General features: G+C 42.3%; 1 protein-coding gene across 1 annotated transcript in view; it reads left to right on the top strand.

Moving 5' to 3' along the window:
* Nucleotides 1-19,503, top strand: part of ERP44 (endoplasmic reticulum protein 44) — a 116,553-nt gene that overhangs the window by 33,589 nt on the left and 63,461 nt on the right. The window contains exons 3-4 of the mRNA XM_075921597.1: nucleotides 1,877-1,916; nucleotides 10,513-10,628. Of these exons, the coding sequence (XP_075777712.1) occupies nucleotides 1,877-1,916; nucleotides 10,513-10,628 (156 nt within the window). The remainder of the gene's footprint in view (nucleotides 1-1,876; nucleotides 1,917-10,512; nucleotides 10,629-19,503) is intronic.

Here is a 19,503-nt window from a genome sequence, read left to right on the forward strand (position 1 = left end):
CTCTTATCGGCCAGTTATTTCTGGCCCGTTGGAACTGACCCCAGCAAATCTCTCAGCTCTTATTGGGCAGAAACAACCAGCCAATAGGAGCTAACAGACTGGCCTGGGGAATGGTTGCAGTTCAAGCCTTTCCCCTTCTTGGAGCTGAAAGTCACATGGAGGGAGCAGCCTACATTTTTAAGTGGTCTGGTACTGCAGCAGGCAGGGAGCCCAGCCTGCATTGAGGGTGCTGCAGGGCTGCTGGCCGGGAGACTCTTAGGTAAGCACCTCTTGGCCACAGCCTGCCTCTGGCACCCCAACTTCCTCCCCCAGGACACCATCCAAACTCTCCGCACTCCCCTGCCCCAAGTCACAATTCCCTCCCAGACCTCCCACCCCGATGTAAAGGAATACAGAATGTGTGGCATGTTGAAGCAGTCCCTGAAGTACAACACGAGAAAATACTTGAATAAGTGCAGTGTGCTGAGATGAGGGCTGTAGCTGCCTGCAGTTCCATCAGCGATCTGCATGACTCCCAACTAGCCCTATCTGGAGTTAGACACCCACATTCTGCCCTCCTTCCTATTCCACTTTGATAGCAGATCTTTTTCAGAGTGTGTTTGAGCTACTCACCTCCAGATCATCTCCTCATGTTCAGGTGCAGTATTGCAGGGATTCTAGCTTTTATGATTCCTCAGTAATCTGTCACTGTAAGGTCACTGCTCAGTCCATTCCCCTTCTGGGGTTAATAGAAAAGGCCAAAATATAAAAAACTCAAACTCTAATTGCCTTCAAGACTGTCTTCCAGCCTCTGTCTGGAGCTAGACATTCTTGGCTTTTTTATTCCAGTGGTTCTCAAACTTTTTGGCCCGTGGGGCACCCCGCTCAACGCAAACCTTTCCACAGCCCACCAGCCAACCACTCACAATGACAAAATAGGTGCAGGTGGGTGGGAGGGTGCACGAGTGGGCTGGAGGTGGAGGATCTTGGTGTATGAGGGGGATAGGTGTAAGGGTCTGGGCATAAGGAGGATGGGGAGCACTTACCTGGCTCCATGCCCCCCCCCCCCCCCCCTTTCCCTGCTGCTCCCTAGCACTGCCTCCTGCTTTTCCCCTCGGCTGGAATTCCAGCCAAAGGGAGCAGCAGGAAAACCTCCAGGAGAGTGGTTTTCTGCGCTACTGTTTCCCCAACTGGGGAAAGAGCCACTTTCTGCCCCTGCAAACTGAATTCAGCCTGTGACTCTCCTCCCTCTCCCTCCCGGAGGCTGGGGCTTGTGGAAAAAGTATATGTTCATGTAAGTAAAAACTGTATCATGAAGCAGACACAGAATGGTTTCACAGACAAATTAGAGTTTCATAGACAGCCTTAGTTCTGACATTTCCTAAATCTTTTTGAGTGCTCAACTTTGCAACCTAAATATTAAATGTTCTTGTCATTTTGCATGTGTATGTGTGTGCCTTTGTGTTTAATTTAACATCGCTCATCACAGTTCGTCCTCTGGTTTGGAGCAACCTGAGATGTCCTGAAACCTGTCATTTTTGTCTGTCATAGATGCTAAATGTCATTGTTTTTTGTTTTTTGCTTAATTTTTGTCTTGTTCACAAAGAACTTTACTTTAATAGTCTAAATATAGCTCGTTGACATTGTAAATACACTTGACATAATGGCACCCCCTTCCCTTTTTCGTCTCATATAAACTGTAACCATTTATAACAGTGTTTCAGTTGTCTCATCCCATTCACTTAAATGTGTAACAGCCACTAGATTGTACTCTCCATAATTTGGAAATACGTGTTCTTGTTACTTGTACATACTCTGCCCCAGTAGTCGCTGATTTAAGTGCTGCAACAAATGTTTGCATCACAACATGACATTGTTTTGTGTTTTTTTTTTCCAGACAATGCTGATGTTGCTTTAGTTAATTTTTATGCTGATTGGTAAGTGTCAAAAGCTTTTCTCTTTCATGCTAAAATCTCTCCATGTTCGATATTGTCCTGGTCTATCCTAGCAAGTCTTACCATTCTAATCAAAGATACAATACTTCTCATTTTTCAAAACAGTTCTTATGGTTTTTAATATTAAAAACACTTAACATGTATGCAATGCCTTCATCAAGACATCTGCCAGGGAAAAATGTAGTCTGATGATAGAGAATTAGCAGTAAGTACATAATCAGTATTGCCATAACTTCTACATAAAGTTGTTCTATAAGGGGAGAAAATCCATTCAGTTTTCAAGCTCTTTTCTAATGAATGAGTCTGAAAGATGTTATTTCTCTTTCTCCTTCCCAACTCCAAACATAAAAAAGATTCGAGAATGTTACAATAGAAAATCAAGTCTTGTCTACTCTGGAAGATTATGAAAGGAAAAAATTAGTGATATTATGACATTGTGAGAGTCAAGAGGCTGAAACTTGAACAGTTGAGAAGGATAGGCATTTTTTGATAGACTGGTTAAAACTTTGTAAAACACTCAAATGAATACGTTAAGTGTTTTTCTGATTTAACTAATACTAGGAAATCTAATTTGATAGACCTCCCTTAAATATTACACACTAATTTTTAAAAAGAACCCTCTTTATACAATAAATTAAGAGGTTTTTCTGCTCTATTCTTGATCTTTATAGAGTTTTTCATCATTTTAGAAATGTACTGACTCCTGTGAAATTAACAACCAGAAAAGTAATATAAAAATATAGACAATTACAATAGAAAAATAAATCAATTTTTCTGTTACAGCTTTCAGTTTTAACTGTTGTTTGTAACTATGGTAGGTACATTATTTTCTGAAGTTTTGTGAGACAAGATGTCTCTTCAACTTCAGTGACTAATATTCATTTAAGGGAGAAGATATGTATTTTTAAAATTAAAACATCCTTATTCCTTCACTTAAAGTTTGAGCACTAACAATATGTATCCTGAGGAATCAGAGGTTTTTCAGGAAGATTAAACTTGACATTCCTAAGATAAAAATCAAGCAGAAGACAGAACATCCAATTTTCAGAGTTCCTTCATGTGGTATAGGTATACATCCAAAAACGTGGATGTACGGCAAAACAACTTAAAGCAGGGATTTTTTTTTTTCTGCGTCTGACTTCCATTTGCCCAAATTTTTTTTGTGACTTAAGAGCAGGGAATGAGAGGACTTAGAAAGGTCAACAATGTTACTGCGGAACTGATGTATATTGGGGCAACTTACAGAGGGGATGCCCTCTATTTGAGAAGGAAACTAAAGCAGGTTGTTTTTTTTTTTTTAAATCCTTTTCAGATTTTACTTAATTCATTCAACTGCTCTCAAGTGATAATAATTATATTTGAAATTGATCTGAAAAATTAAGTTCTCATCTTTTCTATATAAGTTGCCATAAGATTTTAATTTAAATCAGTTTTAAAAAACAATTTATTTAAACCAACAGAAACATCTTTATGCACCCACTTAAAGTATGTCTATGCTACAGAACCTGTATGGCGGCACAGCTTGTTCAACGTAGTCTGGGAGGGTATGTCTACACTACGAGATAAGGTTGAATCTAATACGGATTTCCTACCACCCAACTTTGTGAGGTCAAAGGTCTGTCCTCACTGCAGGGAAGAAGCAAATGTAGTCTGAAGTAGTGAGTCCACATTAGGGAGCCTACTGTTGACTCAGAGAGTGAGGTACCATGGAGCAGCTTTGCATTCTGGGCTATGCTCACTTTGCATTCTGGGGTATGCTCCAAAACACTGCAGCGGGTGGCTAGAGGAGCTCATGTCACTAGGTCCCATAAGGCACTCATCTAGTCCCTCCCCACATGCATGAGATAAAGGGGAGGCAGTGTGCTCACGCCTTTTGGTGCCCTGATAGCCCTCATGGATGCCATAGGAGAGCGAGCATGGAGCCCGGTTTGCAGGAAAGCACTATCATGCTCAGGGCTTGCCGAGCAGCGGCAAGCCTCACTCGCCAGCCACGCGGTTCTGTACTCTGTGCATGCGCAGATTGTTCTGCACCGGCTCTTCCGGGGTATAATCTACTTGCCATAGGTGAGTAGATTACATTGTTTGTCGAGCCCTGGTCATGCTCATCGGTAGTGTGGTGCGCCTAATGGTACTATACTTCAAGAACGTTTGTATGTTGCTCCACCAGGAAGAGGATGAGGACACAACTCGGTGTGGCATGGAGGTGCTGCTCAGGCAACGCTTGAAGCTCATGCTGGGGCACCTGCCAGTCAATGCTCTGGACACAGTGCAACGCCATTTGTGGCGACAATCTCAGACTTGTGGGGACCGCATTGTGATGCAGACATTTGACAATCAGCAGTGGATGCAGAGTTTCCACATGTGGAAAGTCACATTCTTAGAACTGTGTGAATGGCTTTCGCCTGCCTTGAAGTGCCAGAATACCCAAATGAGACCCACTCCCAGGGAGAGTGCTGATAGGTTCCTCTCCTTCTTCATGCAGGTTGCCATGCTTGATATCACACCAAATGAGCGGGAGTAGATGTTGACTGAATATGGCCAGGAATTTGGGCCATATGCTACACTGCTTTGTGGTTCAGTAACACCAGACCACTTATTGGTGGTTTGCATTGGAAGGTGTCCTACCGTGGAGGACATAAGACTGGCCTCCTCAAAAAACTTGAGAGAGGATTAAAGAGTTCCTATGTGAGAGCTTCATGGAATTGTGCAGACAAAAGTCCCGCTTCATCTGCAGACACATGAATAAGCTGTTCTGGCTCCCCTGTGCTGTGTGTAGGAATAGAGCGTACCTCTCACCCCATTGCCTTAATCCACTTGTAGTTAAAGTTTGTGAACTCAGCAGAAATGCTTTCCCCTGTGTTGGTACTGGATTGGGAGACATCCTGAGAGGAGGGGATTGGCTCCATCATCAAGAACAGGTCCTGGCTCTTATTGATCGGTGGCTGGCTAGTCTCCACCTCCTTCTCCTTCCTTCTGCTCCTCCACCACTGTATCCTCCAGGATGATGCCAGGCTTGTCTTGGTCAGACTCCACGATCACAGTGGGGATGCTAGCTGCCCCCCCCAAAAAATGTTGTCCAGCTGGTCGTAGATGCAGCATGTGTGGGTGTTGGACCGGACCGTCCACTCTCCTCCTTTGCCTTATGGTAGGACTGGCACAGTTCCTTAATTTTAACTTGGCACTGCTGGGAATACTCGTTAGCTCCCATTCAGCTTGCAGTACTGCTGCAAATCTTGGCATTCCACTTGCTGGTTCAGAGCTCATTGAGGATGGCTTCATCTCCCACAACTCAACAAAGTCCAAGATCTCTTGGACACTCAATGCTGGCACTCTGCTGCACCCATGGGAACTGGAGCCCATCGGAGCAGAAGTCCTCAAAGTCATCGAGCTGTTGGTTGGATTGTTGGAAGTCATCTCCACATGTGTCGCAGAGTACTGCTTGCTCATGAATGGGCTCTCAATGCTGGTCACACAGTGAAGGCCCTTTTACTGTTCCTGAACCTTTTTGTAGCTCAGCAGGAGAGCAGAGGAGGTGCAAGGAAGCTGCGTGAGTCTTCCAGGAGACCAATAACATTGAGTTCCTGGCAATGCTGCATCTACACTACATAAATTCAACCATGCAAGATCAGGAATAGCGTTACTCCTTGTGAAAAGCAAGTGTGCAGAAATTGACTCCCTTGAGGTTGATGCCACAGGCATGGTAGTGTGGACACATCACTTAGAAAATCAACTGTATGGGGCTAAAGTCAATGTAGAGTCCTAGTATAGGCCAGGGCTTAGTCTAGTCATAGTCCCCTAGTATAGGAAGGAACTCTCTCTGACTATGTAGGAGCACCACCTCTCTGAGGAACATTAGCTGTATTGACAGAAGTTATTTTCCATTGACATAGCTCCATCTACAATAGGGAATTTCTGGCATAGCTCTGTTGGCCAGGGATATGATTTTTTTTCACACCTCTGACCAGTGGAGTATGCCAATCTAAGGGTACACTACAAAGTTAAGTCTACACTACAAAGTTAATTCGAACTAACAGGTGTTAGTTCGAATTAACTTTAATGGGCGCAACACATAGAAACCGCTAGTTCGAACTTAATTTGAACTAGCGGAGCGCTTAATTCGAACTAGGTAAACCTCATTCTACGAGGACTAACGCCTAGTTCGAATTAAGGGCTGTGTGGCCACTTAATTCGAACAAGTGGGAGGCTAGCCCTCCCCAGCTTGCCCTGGTGGCCACTCTGGGCACCACCAGGAAAACTCTTCTGCCCCCCTCCTGGCCCCGGAGCCCTTAAAGGGGCACGGTCTGGCTACGGTGCCCGTGCCAGGTGCAAGCCTACCAGCACCCAGCCAGCAGACCCTGCACCTGGCACGGCATGAGCCTGCCACCCAGCCCTCTGCCTCTTCCCCAGGACCAGGCTGGCCGCTCCCAGGAGCCTGCCCGGGGCTGCAAGAGGCTGGCGCCCGCCTGGTCTAGTGCGGAGATCGTGGACCTCATCAAGGTTTGGGGGGAAGCCTCCAACGTCCACGACCTCCACACTAGGCACAGGAAAGTAGCTGTCTAGGGCAGGATAGCTGCCAGCCTGGCCACCCAGGAGCAGGTTTGCATGAAAATCAAGGTGGTCCAGTGAGACCCCCGACCCTGAGCTTAGAACATAAGAATGGCCGTACTGGGTCAGACCAAAGATCCATCTAGCCCAGTAGCCTGTCTGCCGACCGTGGCCAACACTAGGTACCCTGGAGGGGATGGACCGAAGACAATGACCAAGTCATTTGTTTTGTTGTATCCATCTTCAGCTTTCCACAAACAGAGGCCAGGGACACCATTTCTACCCCCTGGCTAATAGCACTCCATGGACCCAACCTCCATGAATTTATCTAACTTCTCTTTAAACTCTGTTCTAGTTGTAGCCTTCACAGCCTCCTGCAGCAAGGAGTTCCACAGGTTGACTCTTTGCTTTGTGAAGAAGAACTTTCTGTTGTTAGTTTGAAGCCTGCTACCCATTAATTTCATTTGGTGTCCTCTAGTCCTTTTATTATGGGAACTAATGAAGAACTTTTCTTTATGCACCCTCTCCACACCACTCATGATTTTATAGACCTCTATCATATCCCCCCTCAGTCTCCTCTTTTCTAAGCTGAAAAGTCCCAGTGTCCTTAGCCTGTCTTCATATGGGACCTGTTCCAAACCCCTGATCATTTTAGTTGCCCTTTTCTGTACCTTTTCCAAGGCCAAAATATCTTTTCTGGGATGAGGAGATCACATCCTGTACACAGTACTGAAAATATGGCGTACCATAGTTTGATACTTCCCCTCCTCCTTCTTCCCCTGGCTTCCCCCTTCCAGCTTCCTCCTCCCAGGTTTCCTCCTCCCCTCCCCCACCCTCTCTCTTCCCCCTCCCACCTCCTTTCCCAGTCTCCCTGAGTTTTGTTCAATAAAGAGAGTTTCTATTTTTGAACACACGTGTCCTTTATTTTGTACATCAAGAAGGGGTAAGTGGAAGGAGGTGAGGGAGGAATGGGGTACGAGCCCCCGATGGGGAGGACTGGGGTGGCCCTGCAGCCCCCCAATTGCCCCCCCCCCCGATGGCAGCCTGCGGGAAGTGCAGCTGGGCTGATGGCCGAGTGCTGTGATGTGCCGAGTGTGGGCATTCAGGGCACTCCAAGCCAGGACTGCTTTGCTGTCCCTCATCGAGTTAGACAAGCGAGCAGGGAACCTCTGAGAACTGTCTGTCCGGGGTGGGGGTCGGGTCCCTTTAAGCACAGCCCTTGGCTAGCCTGAGACAACAGCTCCACGCTCTAAGTCCTAACCTGATGCCCTGTCGGCACTGCTTCCGGCCAGCCTTAACCTCGGTTCAGGGTCCACTCAATGTAGACATGCTAGTTCGAATTAGCAAAATGCTAATTTGAACTAGTTTTTAGGTCTAGATGCACTAGTTCGAATTAACTAATTCGAATTAAGTTAGTTCGAATTAGTGCTGTAGTGTAGACATACCCTAACTTAAGTATAGACGAAGCCTTTTATCAGTTTAACACTGATTATATTGGTTTAGTGTGTGCTTGTAAATATGCCACCATAAACTAAACTGGATTTATACAGGTGTCGGTATTCACGTAGAGGATTAAACTGGTTTAACTAAACTGATTTAAAATTACACCTTGCACTAAGTAGATGCAAGGAGTTAGTATATATTCAATTGAGAACTGTTACATGTGTTTGGTTGGGTTAAATTGTAAATTAAAGCACACTATCTGTCGCTGAATAATTCTGTGTGAATGTTCAGGGATAATTTCATTTGTAGACAAACCCTAAGGGATGGCATAACACAACTTGCATTAAAAAGCTGAGGCTTGATCTATGCTTATATTTTGTGGACTTAACTGTCTGTGAAGAATGTAGAAAAATCATACACCTACCCAGGATAGCTGTGCTGGCAAAAAGCCCTCTAGCATAAACATAGTTATACCAGGACAAAAGTCTTTCTGTTAGTATAGTTTACTCTGTTCAGACAACTGGTTTAAGAAACTATACCAGTAAAATGATCTTGCCAGTATAGACTGCATCTCTGCTAGAGGTGAGTTTGCCAACCTTCTTAAGTGTAGACAGGGCCTCAGTCTGTTTTATTTTTGGTGTAAGTTTGCAAGTAGAGAAGCCCTTAAGATTTCATTTTAAAACAAATATGTATATCCCTAGAAAATAGTCTTACCAATGTGAACAATGCAAACCAATTAACTGTTGCTGTAAACAGTTGTTCTAGGAGGGTGAACTGTCCTATTCATTTGATTGAAATGTTAACTCTGAAAAATATGATATCCACTTAATGTCAACTCTTCAGTACTTCACAATTAGTTTTAGAAGAAAAATACACTAGCATACTAAACTGAAACAAGTTGTCCAGTTTCCCCTACCCAGTTGCCACTGGGATCTTCTACAATGCACATATACTTCAATACAAAATTCTACAGCCTGACAAAACCTGCAAATGTGCAGACAGTAGAAGATAAAACTACATTTAAGGGCAAAATAATAATGGGTTCAGTGTACTTACTGTGTTGGCCATTTTAAGTTTTAAAGTAATGAAAACATCTTCCAAAGAACCAAGACTTCTTTTCATCACATCCATCCCTTTTTCCCAAAGCAGGAAAGAGGTGCTGTACCCCCAAAATTTCTCTTGAAAATTTGATATCACTGCAAGAAATGAACCATGGAAGTACCTGTGTGCATGCTCCCACACACTTATTTTAGGTTTAAAACTTCTAGTTTCAGATTTTAAATTCAGTCATGTAAGGCAGTAGGTATGGTGATAAGTACCTTTTGAGAACCTGGTAGCACTGTTAATGTTTGACAATGTTACCTGCAGATTCCTTGAATTATGAGCAACCCAAACAATCTTTTTGTTAATTCCACCTGGGTAATATAATAGAGAAGTAATCTTTGACTTTCTGAATAGAATTTACTTTCTGTGGGCTTAAGTAGATTTGACAATGTCCTTTAAATTAGAAGAGTTTGGTACCCCTCAAACTGTCTTCAATTTAGTGTTTGTTATTTTTCCTCTGAATCTTACAAATATGTTAATCATTTTTGGGTTAATCATCAGAATTACTAATATTTACTGTAATTATCTTTGAGTTTATTTTCTTTGAGTTTTGAGTCTTTGAGTCTTTGAGTTTATTTTCACCATGGGTAACTGGAAACGTTACTGTGTCTAGCAATGGAGACCTGCACTAGGGAATGTAAAATGTCGATTAATTAGCTAATCGAATAGTCCAAGCAATTTGCATTGCCTATTCGATTAATCAATAAGGGGACCTCTGCCTTTTAAGTGTAGCAGCAGCTGCGGGGCTGTTGCTACGCTTCAAAGGCGAAAGCATTGCAGGGAGCACGAGGCCGGTGGGGGGAGTCAAGCAGTCCCCCACTGGTCTTGTGCTCCCCACAGCATTTCAAAGCATCAGCGCCACTTGGAGCCCGGGGTCAGCGGGTGTGTTTCCAGCTGCCCCTGGGCTCCCTGCAGCGCTGCCGCTTTGAACTGCCGTGTACAGCCCGGAGCTAGCTGGAGACTCACCCACTGACCCTGGGCTGCTTGCAGCATTTCAAAGTGGCAGATGCTGGGCTCCACGCGGGGCTGCTGCTTTGAAGCATCTTTCCTCTCTCTCTCCCGCACCCACTTGCTGCCTCTTTCTGATAGAGGCAGCAAAGGAATGGGGTGGGAGGCGACTAGTTGTTCACATCACTATCCTACACAAACTGCACATTCATTTTGCACAAATCCACCATAATTTAAGAATATGCTGAAATACAGTAGAAGTACATATGCTGCATAAATTACCGTACATTACAAACCCCTTCAATGGCTTCAAACCACTGCAAAGCCTTTTCCAATGCATTGAAATGTGAAAGGATGTCAGTTTGTCCTTTTGCATCACTTTAGTTATGTGATATTTTGGTTTGTTATAACTGGCTAGTCCAAAGATTGGTGTTCATAAACTCAAGGGTCTACTAAATCACAATTTCTCACTGAGTCACTAATAAAAATAAAATATTTGAAATTTATCAGTGTGTTTGCTGTCTCTGACTGCCAACAGGTGTCGCTTCAGCCAAATGCTGCATCCTATCTTTGAGGAAGCTTCCAATGTCATTAAGGAAGACTATCCAGATAAGAATCAAGTCGTGTTTGCCAGAGTAGACTGTGATCAGCACTGTAAGTAACTCAAAGTAAATATTGATTTATTTTGTTTTATTTTAAAATGTCTATTAAGGAAAGGAGATTTTTATGTAACTTCTTGAAGATAAAGTCTAGTATGACACATTGACAAAATTATTAAAAAGCAGCTAGGGAGCAGTGAGGCTCCTACTGCAACTTAGCACTGGGGAACCTGTCTGAACCAGCGCAACCTATTCTTGTCCTCTTGTGGGTGGCAGGTCAGCCAAGAATTCCTGCCATGCTGTATTCCCACTATGCACCTATGCAGTAGTGGGGCTGTGTATGCTCTTTTGTACTAAACCTATGAGCCTTAGCAGAGAACAGTTCCTCCCTTTTTAATAGAAAAATGGCTCCCTTGTTGGTGTTGCTGTCAACAAGTGGTTGCCTTGCTTTTGAAATATGGGAAGATGAGATATTTATTACTGGAATAAAACTAGCTAACCAGAAAGCTGAATTAAAAGCAGTAACCGGTGAAGTGTACGGTATGTCTCTTACCTCATTGAAAGACAAAGGAGGAAATAATGGAATCCTGGTTTTTTGGTTTTGGTGATGGTGGGTTTTTTTTATGAAAAATTACTGCCATTATTTCTGTGAAAAGTTCTACTTCCTCTTGGAGCATCAGGCATTTAGGGTATGATCCTGTAAAATTTTGAGCACATATGGTGCTGACTGCTCCCTGCTGTATAAGAAAGTGCTCAGCATCTTTTGATTATGACACTAATTTCTTACCTATGAGCAAGAGTAGGTCCTGTTTTTCTGGAGCTAAAAATCCATGGTAATAGTAATGTTTTAGTGCTGTGGGCATTAAGTCTCTAACATTATGTAACGCTAGATAGAAAAGTATTTACCGTGTATTTAAAACAAAGAGGAGAGCATATATCTCTGAGGTATAATTGATACTGGTACTTGAAATTACTATGGCCTTTTTTGCTGTTTTGATAATGAATTTGCTGCTTCCGGGTCTGCTAGAACTGGAGCTTTTCCCTGTAAAGTGTGACTTTTTTGTCTTCAAAAGTTTCTTTACTGTTTTTGTAGATTTAGTAATGACTAAATAGCAAGTTTCAGTATTTTCCACTGAGAAGCCATTATATGTGGTCTTTTTGTTTTGGATATTCTAGTTTTGGATATTCTAGTTCTTCCTGTATATAGTGTTCCTGTCTTGTGTTTTTGAAAGCTGTCTCAAGCATGAACACTGTGTGTTTGTTGCAGACTGTGTCAGCTCAGTGTATTAGATATAAAATGTTTCTTCAAACTGTCAGGAGTAGGCAAATAAGACTCAATATTTGGTTTCCCTAAAAGTATCCACAGGGCCAATTCACAAAACATTTCAATGACTTCTGGATTGAATTTTTGCAACACTGGTGTCAGAATCTTTCTAAAATGTCCTCAGTTTTAAAAGATCTTTGACAATCTGTTTCCCTAATAGGCAGCTTTGAAGTATCCTTTGGCTTTGGTGTATCAGGATGGATGGGGATCTGTTGAGGCACGGCTATAAAAGTCAGCATATAAACCATTCTTGAAGGACAAGTTAAATTAGGCATGCAGTAGTTGAAATCTTGCTGAGCAGCCACCATCCTGTGTGTATTGTTGTAAAATTCTCATGCAGAAACTTGCTAGAGTTGCTTGTAGCATTTCCAGAGCAGCAGCAGAACATAATTCTCCGGTGTACTTCATGGAGTGTGTCTTTATCTTAGCAAATGTGTTACTTCACATAATCACACCACTGCTGATGCAAGAAGAACGTTTTCCTGCTAAACTTCCACTATCTGAAACAGCTTTTCAGAATCCTGGAACTTAGAAAATGAAAAACATATTTTAGGTTTTATCCCCATGCCTTGTTGATAGATGAACCTCTCCTGCCACCTTCCTTTCTCCACATGCTAACACTCTTCCTTGTTGTCTTCTGGCACTTTCCCTAAAATATTAAATATTCTATATTGTGTTAAGTGCATCTCTGGAAGGCATAAGCAAGAGCAGAATACATAGTGTTGAGATTTATCATAAGTACTAGTGTCTGGAAAACAAAATTTAGAGGTAAATTCACTCAGTAATACCCCTGCAGGTATATTATTTAAAAAATTATCAAACACAGTCTTTTGCTTGACTTTTCATGTGTTTACTATTGTCAGTCCCCGTAATACACGAGGTTCGAAGGGATGCCGGAAAGGATGAGACCACAACTGGGGGTTTCAAAAAGAACAAACTGATTTTATTTTGATGGCGCCAGACAATCATCAGAACAAAAATTAAACAGATTGCCAGACAACACAAAACAATTCCCTGAGGCTTTTCTAAATCACAATAATTCCCAATAACTGCCCAGGGGTTAGGAACAGTTGAATTAACACTGGTATTATCCATAGGGCTGACTATTTACACAACTTTATACAAGGAAACAATAAAAAACCTAAACCACAACTATTTATAAACTAACTTAGTAACTTTTTAGCCACTGTCACTTGGCAAGCAATAAGGACAACTAAAAAATCAATTAGGATAGGGATGATGGTGGGGGGGGGGGGGGGTGTTATACCAGTTCTGGAGACAGCAGGAACACAAGTACCGGTCACACGCTCATAAACTGTCTCCACTCGGGTCAACCAACTCGGAGTACGCTCAGTAAGACTCAAGAGCGGGGGGTGCAAGGCGTCTGGGTGATCAGGCCAGGCGTTCACTCAATGCGAATCCCCAGTGAGAGAGGGGCTGCCTGCCTGTTTTATTGCCTGTGAACTTATCACCCCATAGGTTGGTTTTTGCTGCAGTGGGTGGAGTAGCAGGCCTGAGCACCAGTCAGCCCACTGGCTGATCTGTTACTGCAATGGGTGGAGCGAGCAGGGGAAGATTATTAATTTACATGCCCTTATATGGAAAACACTCCACCTCACAGACAGAGCCCCCTATACCAGCCTCAGAGGTATTACAGGCTATGGCTCCCTGCGACGGGCAGCCTTTCCTGATGTTCTGCCTCGGACAACTATCTGGTAGCTTACTTACAAATCTGTTCTGCTAAATGTTTAAATGTGAGTTCAGTCATATGATTAACCAGTTTATTAGAAAGTTGTTTACATTATTGTATCAGAGTAACAGTGACTCACTGTCACTTTGAGACTGTTAATGTAAATTCACAGAAATAGTTCTTGAACTAGTTAAACCAACTTATTTATAAAAGGAAATCTGTTTTCAATTAATTTTCTAATTACTATTTAAAGACTATCCTAAATTCACTAAGGTTTTGTCTACACTAATAAAATTAAAGTGTAGCCGGGGTAGCCTGGTCGTGGCGATAACACTGAGAAACAGAGCTATCCCAACATCCTAGTTAAGCGCTTCCAGGAGGGGAGTAGCTAGCAGCACTGTCCACAGTGGCACTTCACAGCACTGTAACTTGTGGTGCTCTGGGAGTGGATGTTTTTTCACACCCCAAGTTGGAAAGTTACAGTGCAGTACTTTTTCAATGAAGACAAGCCTTAAACTTTTGAAAGATTTTAAGAAATCTGGTTGACAAAGTTTTTTGGGGATTTTTTTTTCCATGTTCTGTTTGGAGGCTTTTTGATTGCTTGGAGGGGTTGTTTTGTTTTTGTTACTGACTTCATAAGATTTTGGGTGTTATATTTGTTTTCAAGATATGAAAATCTCTGAAAGGTGGAGCTCATACTGCCTGTAGCAAAGGTTATTTGAACACTTTAGCTAAGCTTCTACTTAGCTGCATTTTAAATGTTAGGACTGAAACTTTTCTGTATTTACTCTGCCTAAGATTTTAAACTTTTTGAACCATTTTCAAGATTGACATTGGGGGGAAGTAGTTCTGCTAATAACTTTTTTCCGACTTCCTTTTGAACTTCTTGCACCATCATATTTAGTAGTAGAGGCTTGAAATTTAACAGGAGGATGTTGCCCCAGGGTTAAAAGTACCTTTTACTATCTCCCCCCCCCCCCAAAATTTACACAGTTGTAACAGAGTTGTAAGCCTCTGAAAATTGCCATTTTCAAATGCTCAGTAGAGCTTGTTAAAAGGTTGTTGCTTAATTTATGAATATACTCACTGCATTCAGCATTTTTCTAACTTCTGCCGGGCAGGGGACATGGTAGACACAGGTCTACGGCATCTGAATTGAGGTCTAGTGAAGATGATGCAGCAGTACTGCCCTTTATGGTTGAAGAGAAATTGGACTGATTTCATATTGAGCCATGGTCTCATGCCCTTCTCTTAGGAGGCAGATAAAACCACTTTTCCCCATTTCTAGCAAGAGCTAAAAGAAAACCTAGGTTTCTAGCATGACAGACCTAAGCGGTATTTGAATTTTGGGAGAATATGAGAGAGCCCCTAAAATATTAATCCTATCTCACATCTGTCTTCTGGCCCTCTTCTCACTACTGTTTAATTTAAAGCCAGCCACTTGAAGTTCAGGGCCTCGCTAATTTTTTCCCTTAGACCTAAGTCTCATCCGCCTAGCAGCTCACTGCAAAAATACCTGTTTCCTTTTGAAATCAGATCTCTGTAGGGAGCCCACATAGCTACTCTCAGACCACTCTAGACAGCATTCAGAATGGTCAACCTGGCATAGATACCTTTCATTTGATGCACTCCTATTCATGTGCACTGCAGGTCTCAGCATCTCACACCAGCCTCTGAGGCAAAGCAAATTACAAGGAATTATTGATGCTCTGAAAAATGTTTGATGCTTAATGACAAAGCCATCACACCGTCTGCCCTCACAGCCAATATAAAGATAGTTCACTGAAGACTGATAATTATAATACCAATGTGATGAAAACAAATTAAAAAATTGTAATATGGTATTACATTTTTGTGTATATAACATTTTAAACCAATTCATGGATAGTGTGAAACTTAAGTTAAAATTCAGTCCCCACATCAGATGTTGCTTGTATCTCAGGAAGAATATATCAAAATCAGTGCTCCATTTGCAAGTTGTTCACAAACAGGACTCAGGTGGTGAATGCCTTCTGACTGAAACAACACCTGCTCAATTAGGCAATGGAGTCTGCTTTCTTACTAAGGCCCTCATCTGACTTGTAGTTTCTTTCAGATCTGGCAAAGTGATGCTGCTCTGTGCTTGGATTCCAGCACTTCCCCAAGTGGAAGAATGGTCATTCTCTCTCCTCTGGTACAGTGAGGAATAGGTCCCATAACCATTCCAGGGCTCTGTGAGACTTCTCCTTATCTGCTAAAAGGAGTGCTGACTGGTACATCCTTTTTTTTTTTTTTTAATAGTCTTCCTGTCCTGTAAGGTAGTGAGATTATTCCAGCAAGGGCCCCAGATCCCAAAATAAAGATCCTCTCTTTGATCTGGGGGGTTTAACCAGCCAGCTCATTTTTCACATACCCTAGCATCCAGTAAATGCCCACTCTCTGCCTGTGTCCAGAACAGCAATCTACTAGCCTGACTTCAATGGGGCTCTACATGTTGCCATAGGAAACAGAGAGAAACAGCCACCAACGCCAGACACTTATGAAAGAACAGACCATCTTGTTTGAGAGAGAGCTGTTGCTCAGCTTGCTTGTGAAGGGCTTTCTGGGACTGTCTCATTAAAATATGTAAGTGTGTGTCTCAAAAGTGTGTTCTAATCCAATCCTGCTGACTGACACATTTGCCAACCATATGCCATATGGATTTTGATATTTTTTGATAATTTTATTCTGCAGATCTAAAACTGTGCAAAACCTTTCCTTTTTCCTCTCTATTTTTCTATTTAATATCAAGAGAAACATTTCCTTTGGAGGACTTTGAAACTCCTTGTTGGCTCCTTGGTGCAATATGGAGACAAGTTCTTTGTCTTTAGCAGTTTTTAAGGATAAGAGTCTATATAAAAGAATGGGGAAAGATGTGGCGAGGGAACTGAATGGAATTTGAGGGCATAAACTTTCCTGCAATCTCTAGTATCTGTATTTGAATAATTTTATCCTGCTAGAAAATAGAATGATCAGTTTGCTAAAGAATGGAAAGGATGGAATTTGAGGATGACTGAGTATTACTGATGATTGATTTAGAAGTGATTTGAAGCTTCCACATAATGTATGGTTCAAATTACTGAACTGTTCAGGAAATCTGTGTTCTTGTGAAGCTTTCAAAAGCAGTTTTAATATTTTTTTTAGAAATATGAGGTGATAAGCTTTCATTATATCCTAATAACTTGTTCATCTGCAAAGTGTCAAACCCAATGTTTGTCATTTTAAAGAAAAGAATATATGAATTGATGGGTGGAATGTGGGTGTTTTGTTTATTTTTTTCTCCCCTGTTACTCTTACCTGCATCAAGTGTCAATATTATAGAATCATCTTGATTCAAAAATGAGCAGTGAGAATGCCTGAGAATATTTTAAAATTTAATTTAGGATTTACTATAACAAGTGTGATCTGCGAGTGAATTCAAACAATATAAAATGCAAATACGTGATGTATTTCCAATTTTATAAGGTGTATATTTTTGTAGTACCTCTGCTTGTATTGGCTCTACCTGTATCAAATGCCGCAGCTTAATGAAACATTTAGGATGTACTCTATTTGACTTCTGAATGAGTGCAAACAGTTTTTCATGTACTTGCATTTTATATTCTGTAAAAGATTATTTTCAAATGCATATTTGTGTAGGACTATCTTCTACATGTGTTAGCTCTCCCTTCATCTCAGTGCAATTTATAAAGAGTGTGTAAGTTCTGACTTATGACTGAATTCAAACACTACTTCAGGAAAATGTGCTTTAATTATAATTTTTATGCGAATTTAGTGCTCAGCAAACATTTTGGACTGATAGTCTTGGTGATGTGAATCTCCATCTCCCAGATGGTGGCATGGATATAGTTCTGCATATGCCCCCATGTTGCTTCAGCAGTGTGGCTCAATCCTGACCTGCAAAGCCTATAACTCTAGAGATAAAAGGTTTTTATCGAAGATAAAAATAAAAGTTCAAACTCAGTATGTTTTTGTGTATATCTGTTCATTGGGAGATTGGACTGAGACTGTGGCTACCAAAATACCATGAGAAATTAAGAGCATTTGATCACTGCGCACCTACGTTAGATTGGAACTGGTGACCTAGTTGTGAAAGGTTCTATATCCTGCTATTACCAGTCTCAGGAGCCCTGTAGTCCACACTTCATATATTTGCTGAAAGGCTGTTAAAATGAGTTTTTATTTTAAGATAAACTAAGTATTTATATATTACACAATAATACGGAAAACATTGAATAAAAATGTTTTACAGACTTCCTTTGGAAATGTGCTAAATAAAATAGCCTACCTCTATTTAGAAATGCTTTTTTTTTCCTTTCAAACCGTATCCTCGGAAATTCAGGGAATAGTTTTTCTGTTGTCTTCTCTGAGCTGGACCTTTTGCTAGGTGAAGTTGTGGGGAAGAAAAGAGTTAAGCCTATTACTGCCAGGAATATTCCTTTTGCCTTCTGCCATTCAATACTCAGTAGTGAGGCTAATAGGGAAGGTAAAGAACATCATATTGGTGAAGTTCAAGTTCTTATAGTTTGACTTGAGCAGCAGTCTTCAGTTGCTAGTTTCAGTTACATACTTAGTACAGAGATGAGTGATTCTGTTAATTCTTTCAGTAATGTTTAAAACTACTGGTCATCAGGTTTTGCTGAGTTGCCTGTGGAGTCTTCTGGGACTGGAGGAGATGGTCCATCATCAGATTTGTTGCTTCCTCTGCAATTCCAAAAGCTGTTAATAAGTAACTTTTTGTATCTGAGCATTTATGGTTAGAATGCCACTAGACTTAGAACTCTCCTTCCTTACACACCCCATCAATGTTGGGCTTGTGAGATATGGTTTGGCCTGTGCAGATAACACTAGATAGACATCATCTTAAAAGGACAGACTTTGCTTTCTGGTTTTCTTTGTACTTGACAGAGCTATTGTAGATATGTATGTGAGAGCAAACTGTCTATGGGCTCAATCATATGAGATTGATGGAAATGAGTGACAGGGCAAAGATTTAGACTAGGGATGGGGAACCTAGAGCCCGCAAGCTGGATTTGGCCTATGGGCTCTACCTGGCAGGGAGGAGGGAAGTGGCTCTGTGTTGCCATTCCCTCTCTGACTGATTCAGAAGTCAGAGTACATCCTAAATGTTTTATTAAGCTGCAGCATTTGATATAGGTAAAGTCAATATAATAGTAGTGCAGGAAAGCTCTGTCCATGCACTCGCTTGTAGGTGCCATCCCCATCACTCTTGCTGGCTGGGAATTGTGACCAATAGCAGTGGCAGAGAGGGGGTTGCTTGAAAGTGCAGAGCCATTATCCCCTCCCGGGAGCTGAGCCAGGTAGGTGCCCAATCCTCTGTCCCCCTCCTGCACCCTCTCTCCAGTCCAGATAACTTGTTCCCGCCCCATTCTTGCACCCTATCTCCCCTCAGACTTCCCCGCCTGCACCTGCACTTAGGGCCAGATTAAATATTAGGCTAAGATGTCTATAGCCTTAGGCCCTCCTGTTCAGGCAGGAGGCAGGGCTGGATGAGAGAGGGGGAGTAAGCGTGCTCATGTAGCCCTGTTGGAGCCTGGCGACTCCTGCCGACAAGGCAAAGCAGCCTCCTGTGGCTTAGAAGAAGCTCCCTGTTTCTCCCTGACAGTGATGGAAGTAGAACAGCAAGCAGCAGGCAGCATTGGCAGGGAGGGAGGGGAGAGAGAAGATTTCAGCCCCTACCTAAATAGCATTGCGGAGGAGAAGTAGGCAGCCCTGGGCTATTGTGGGGCACACTCCCAGCCAGCCCTTTCACAGCAGCCTGCAGGAGAGCTCCAGGAGCTGAGCTGGGAGTGTGCCCATCTCCTCCTATAGCAGAGCGCTTCAGCCCGTTCTTGCATTGGTGCACGGGGGGTGCACCACCTTACTTTCACCTCTGGT

Source organism: Pelodiscus sinensis, chromosome 2 (genome assembly GCF_049634645.1).
Source record: "Pelodiscus sinensis isolate JC-2024 chromosome 2, ASM4963464v1, whole genome shotgun sequence".
Classification (NCBI taxonomy): domain Eukaryota; kingdom Metazoa; phylum Chordata; order Testudines; family Trionychidae; genus Pelodiscus; species Pelodiscus sinensis.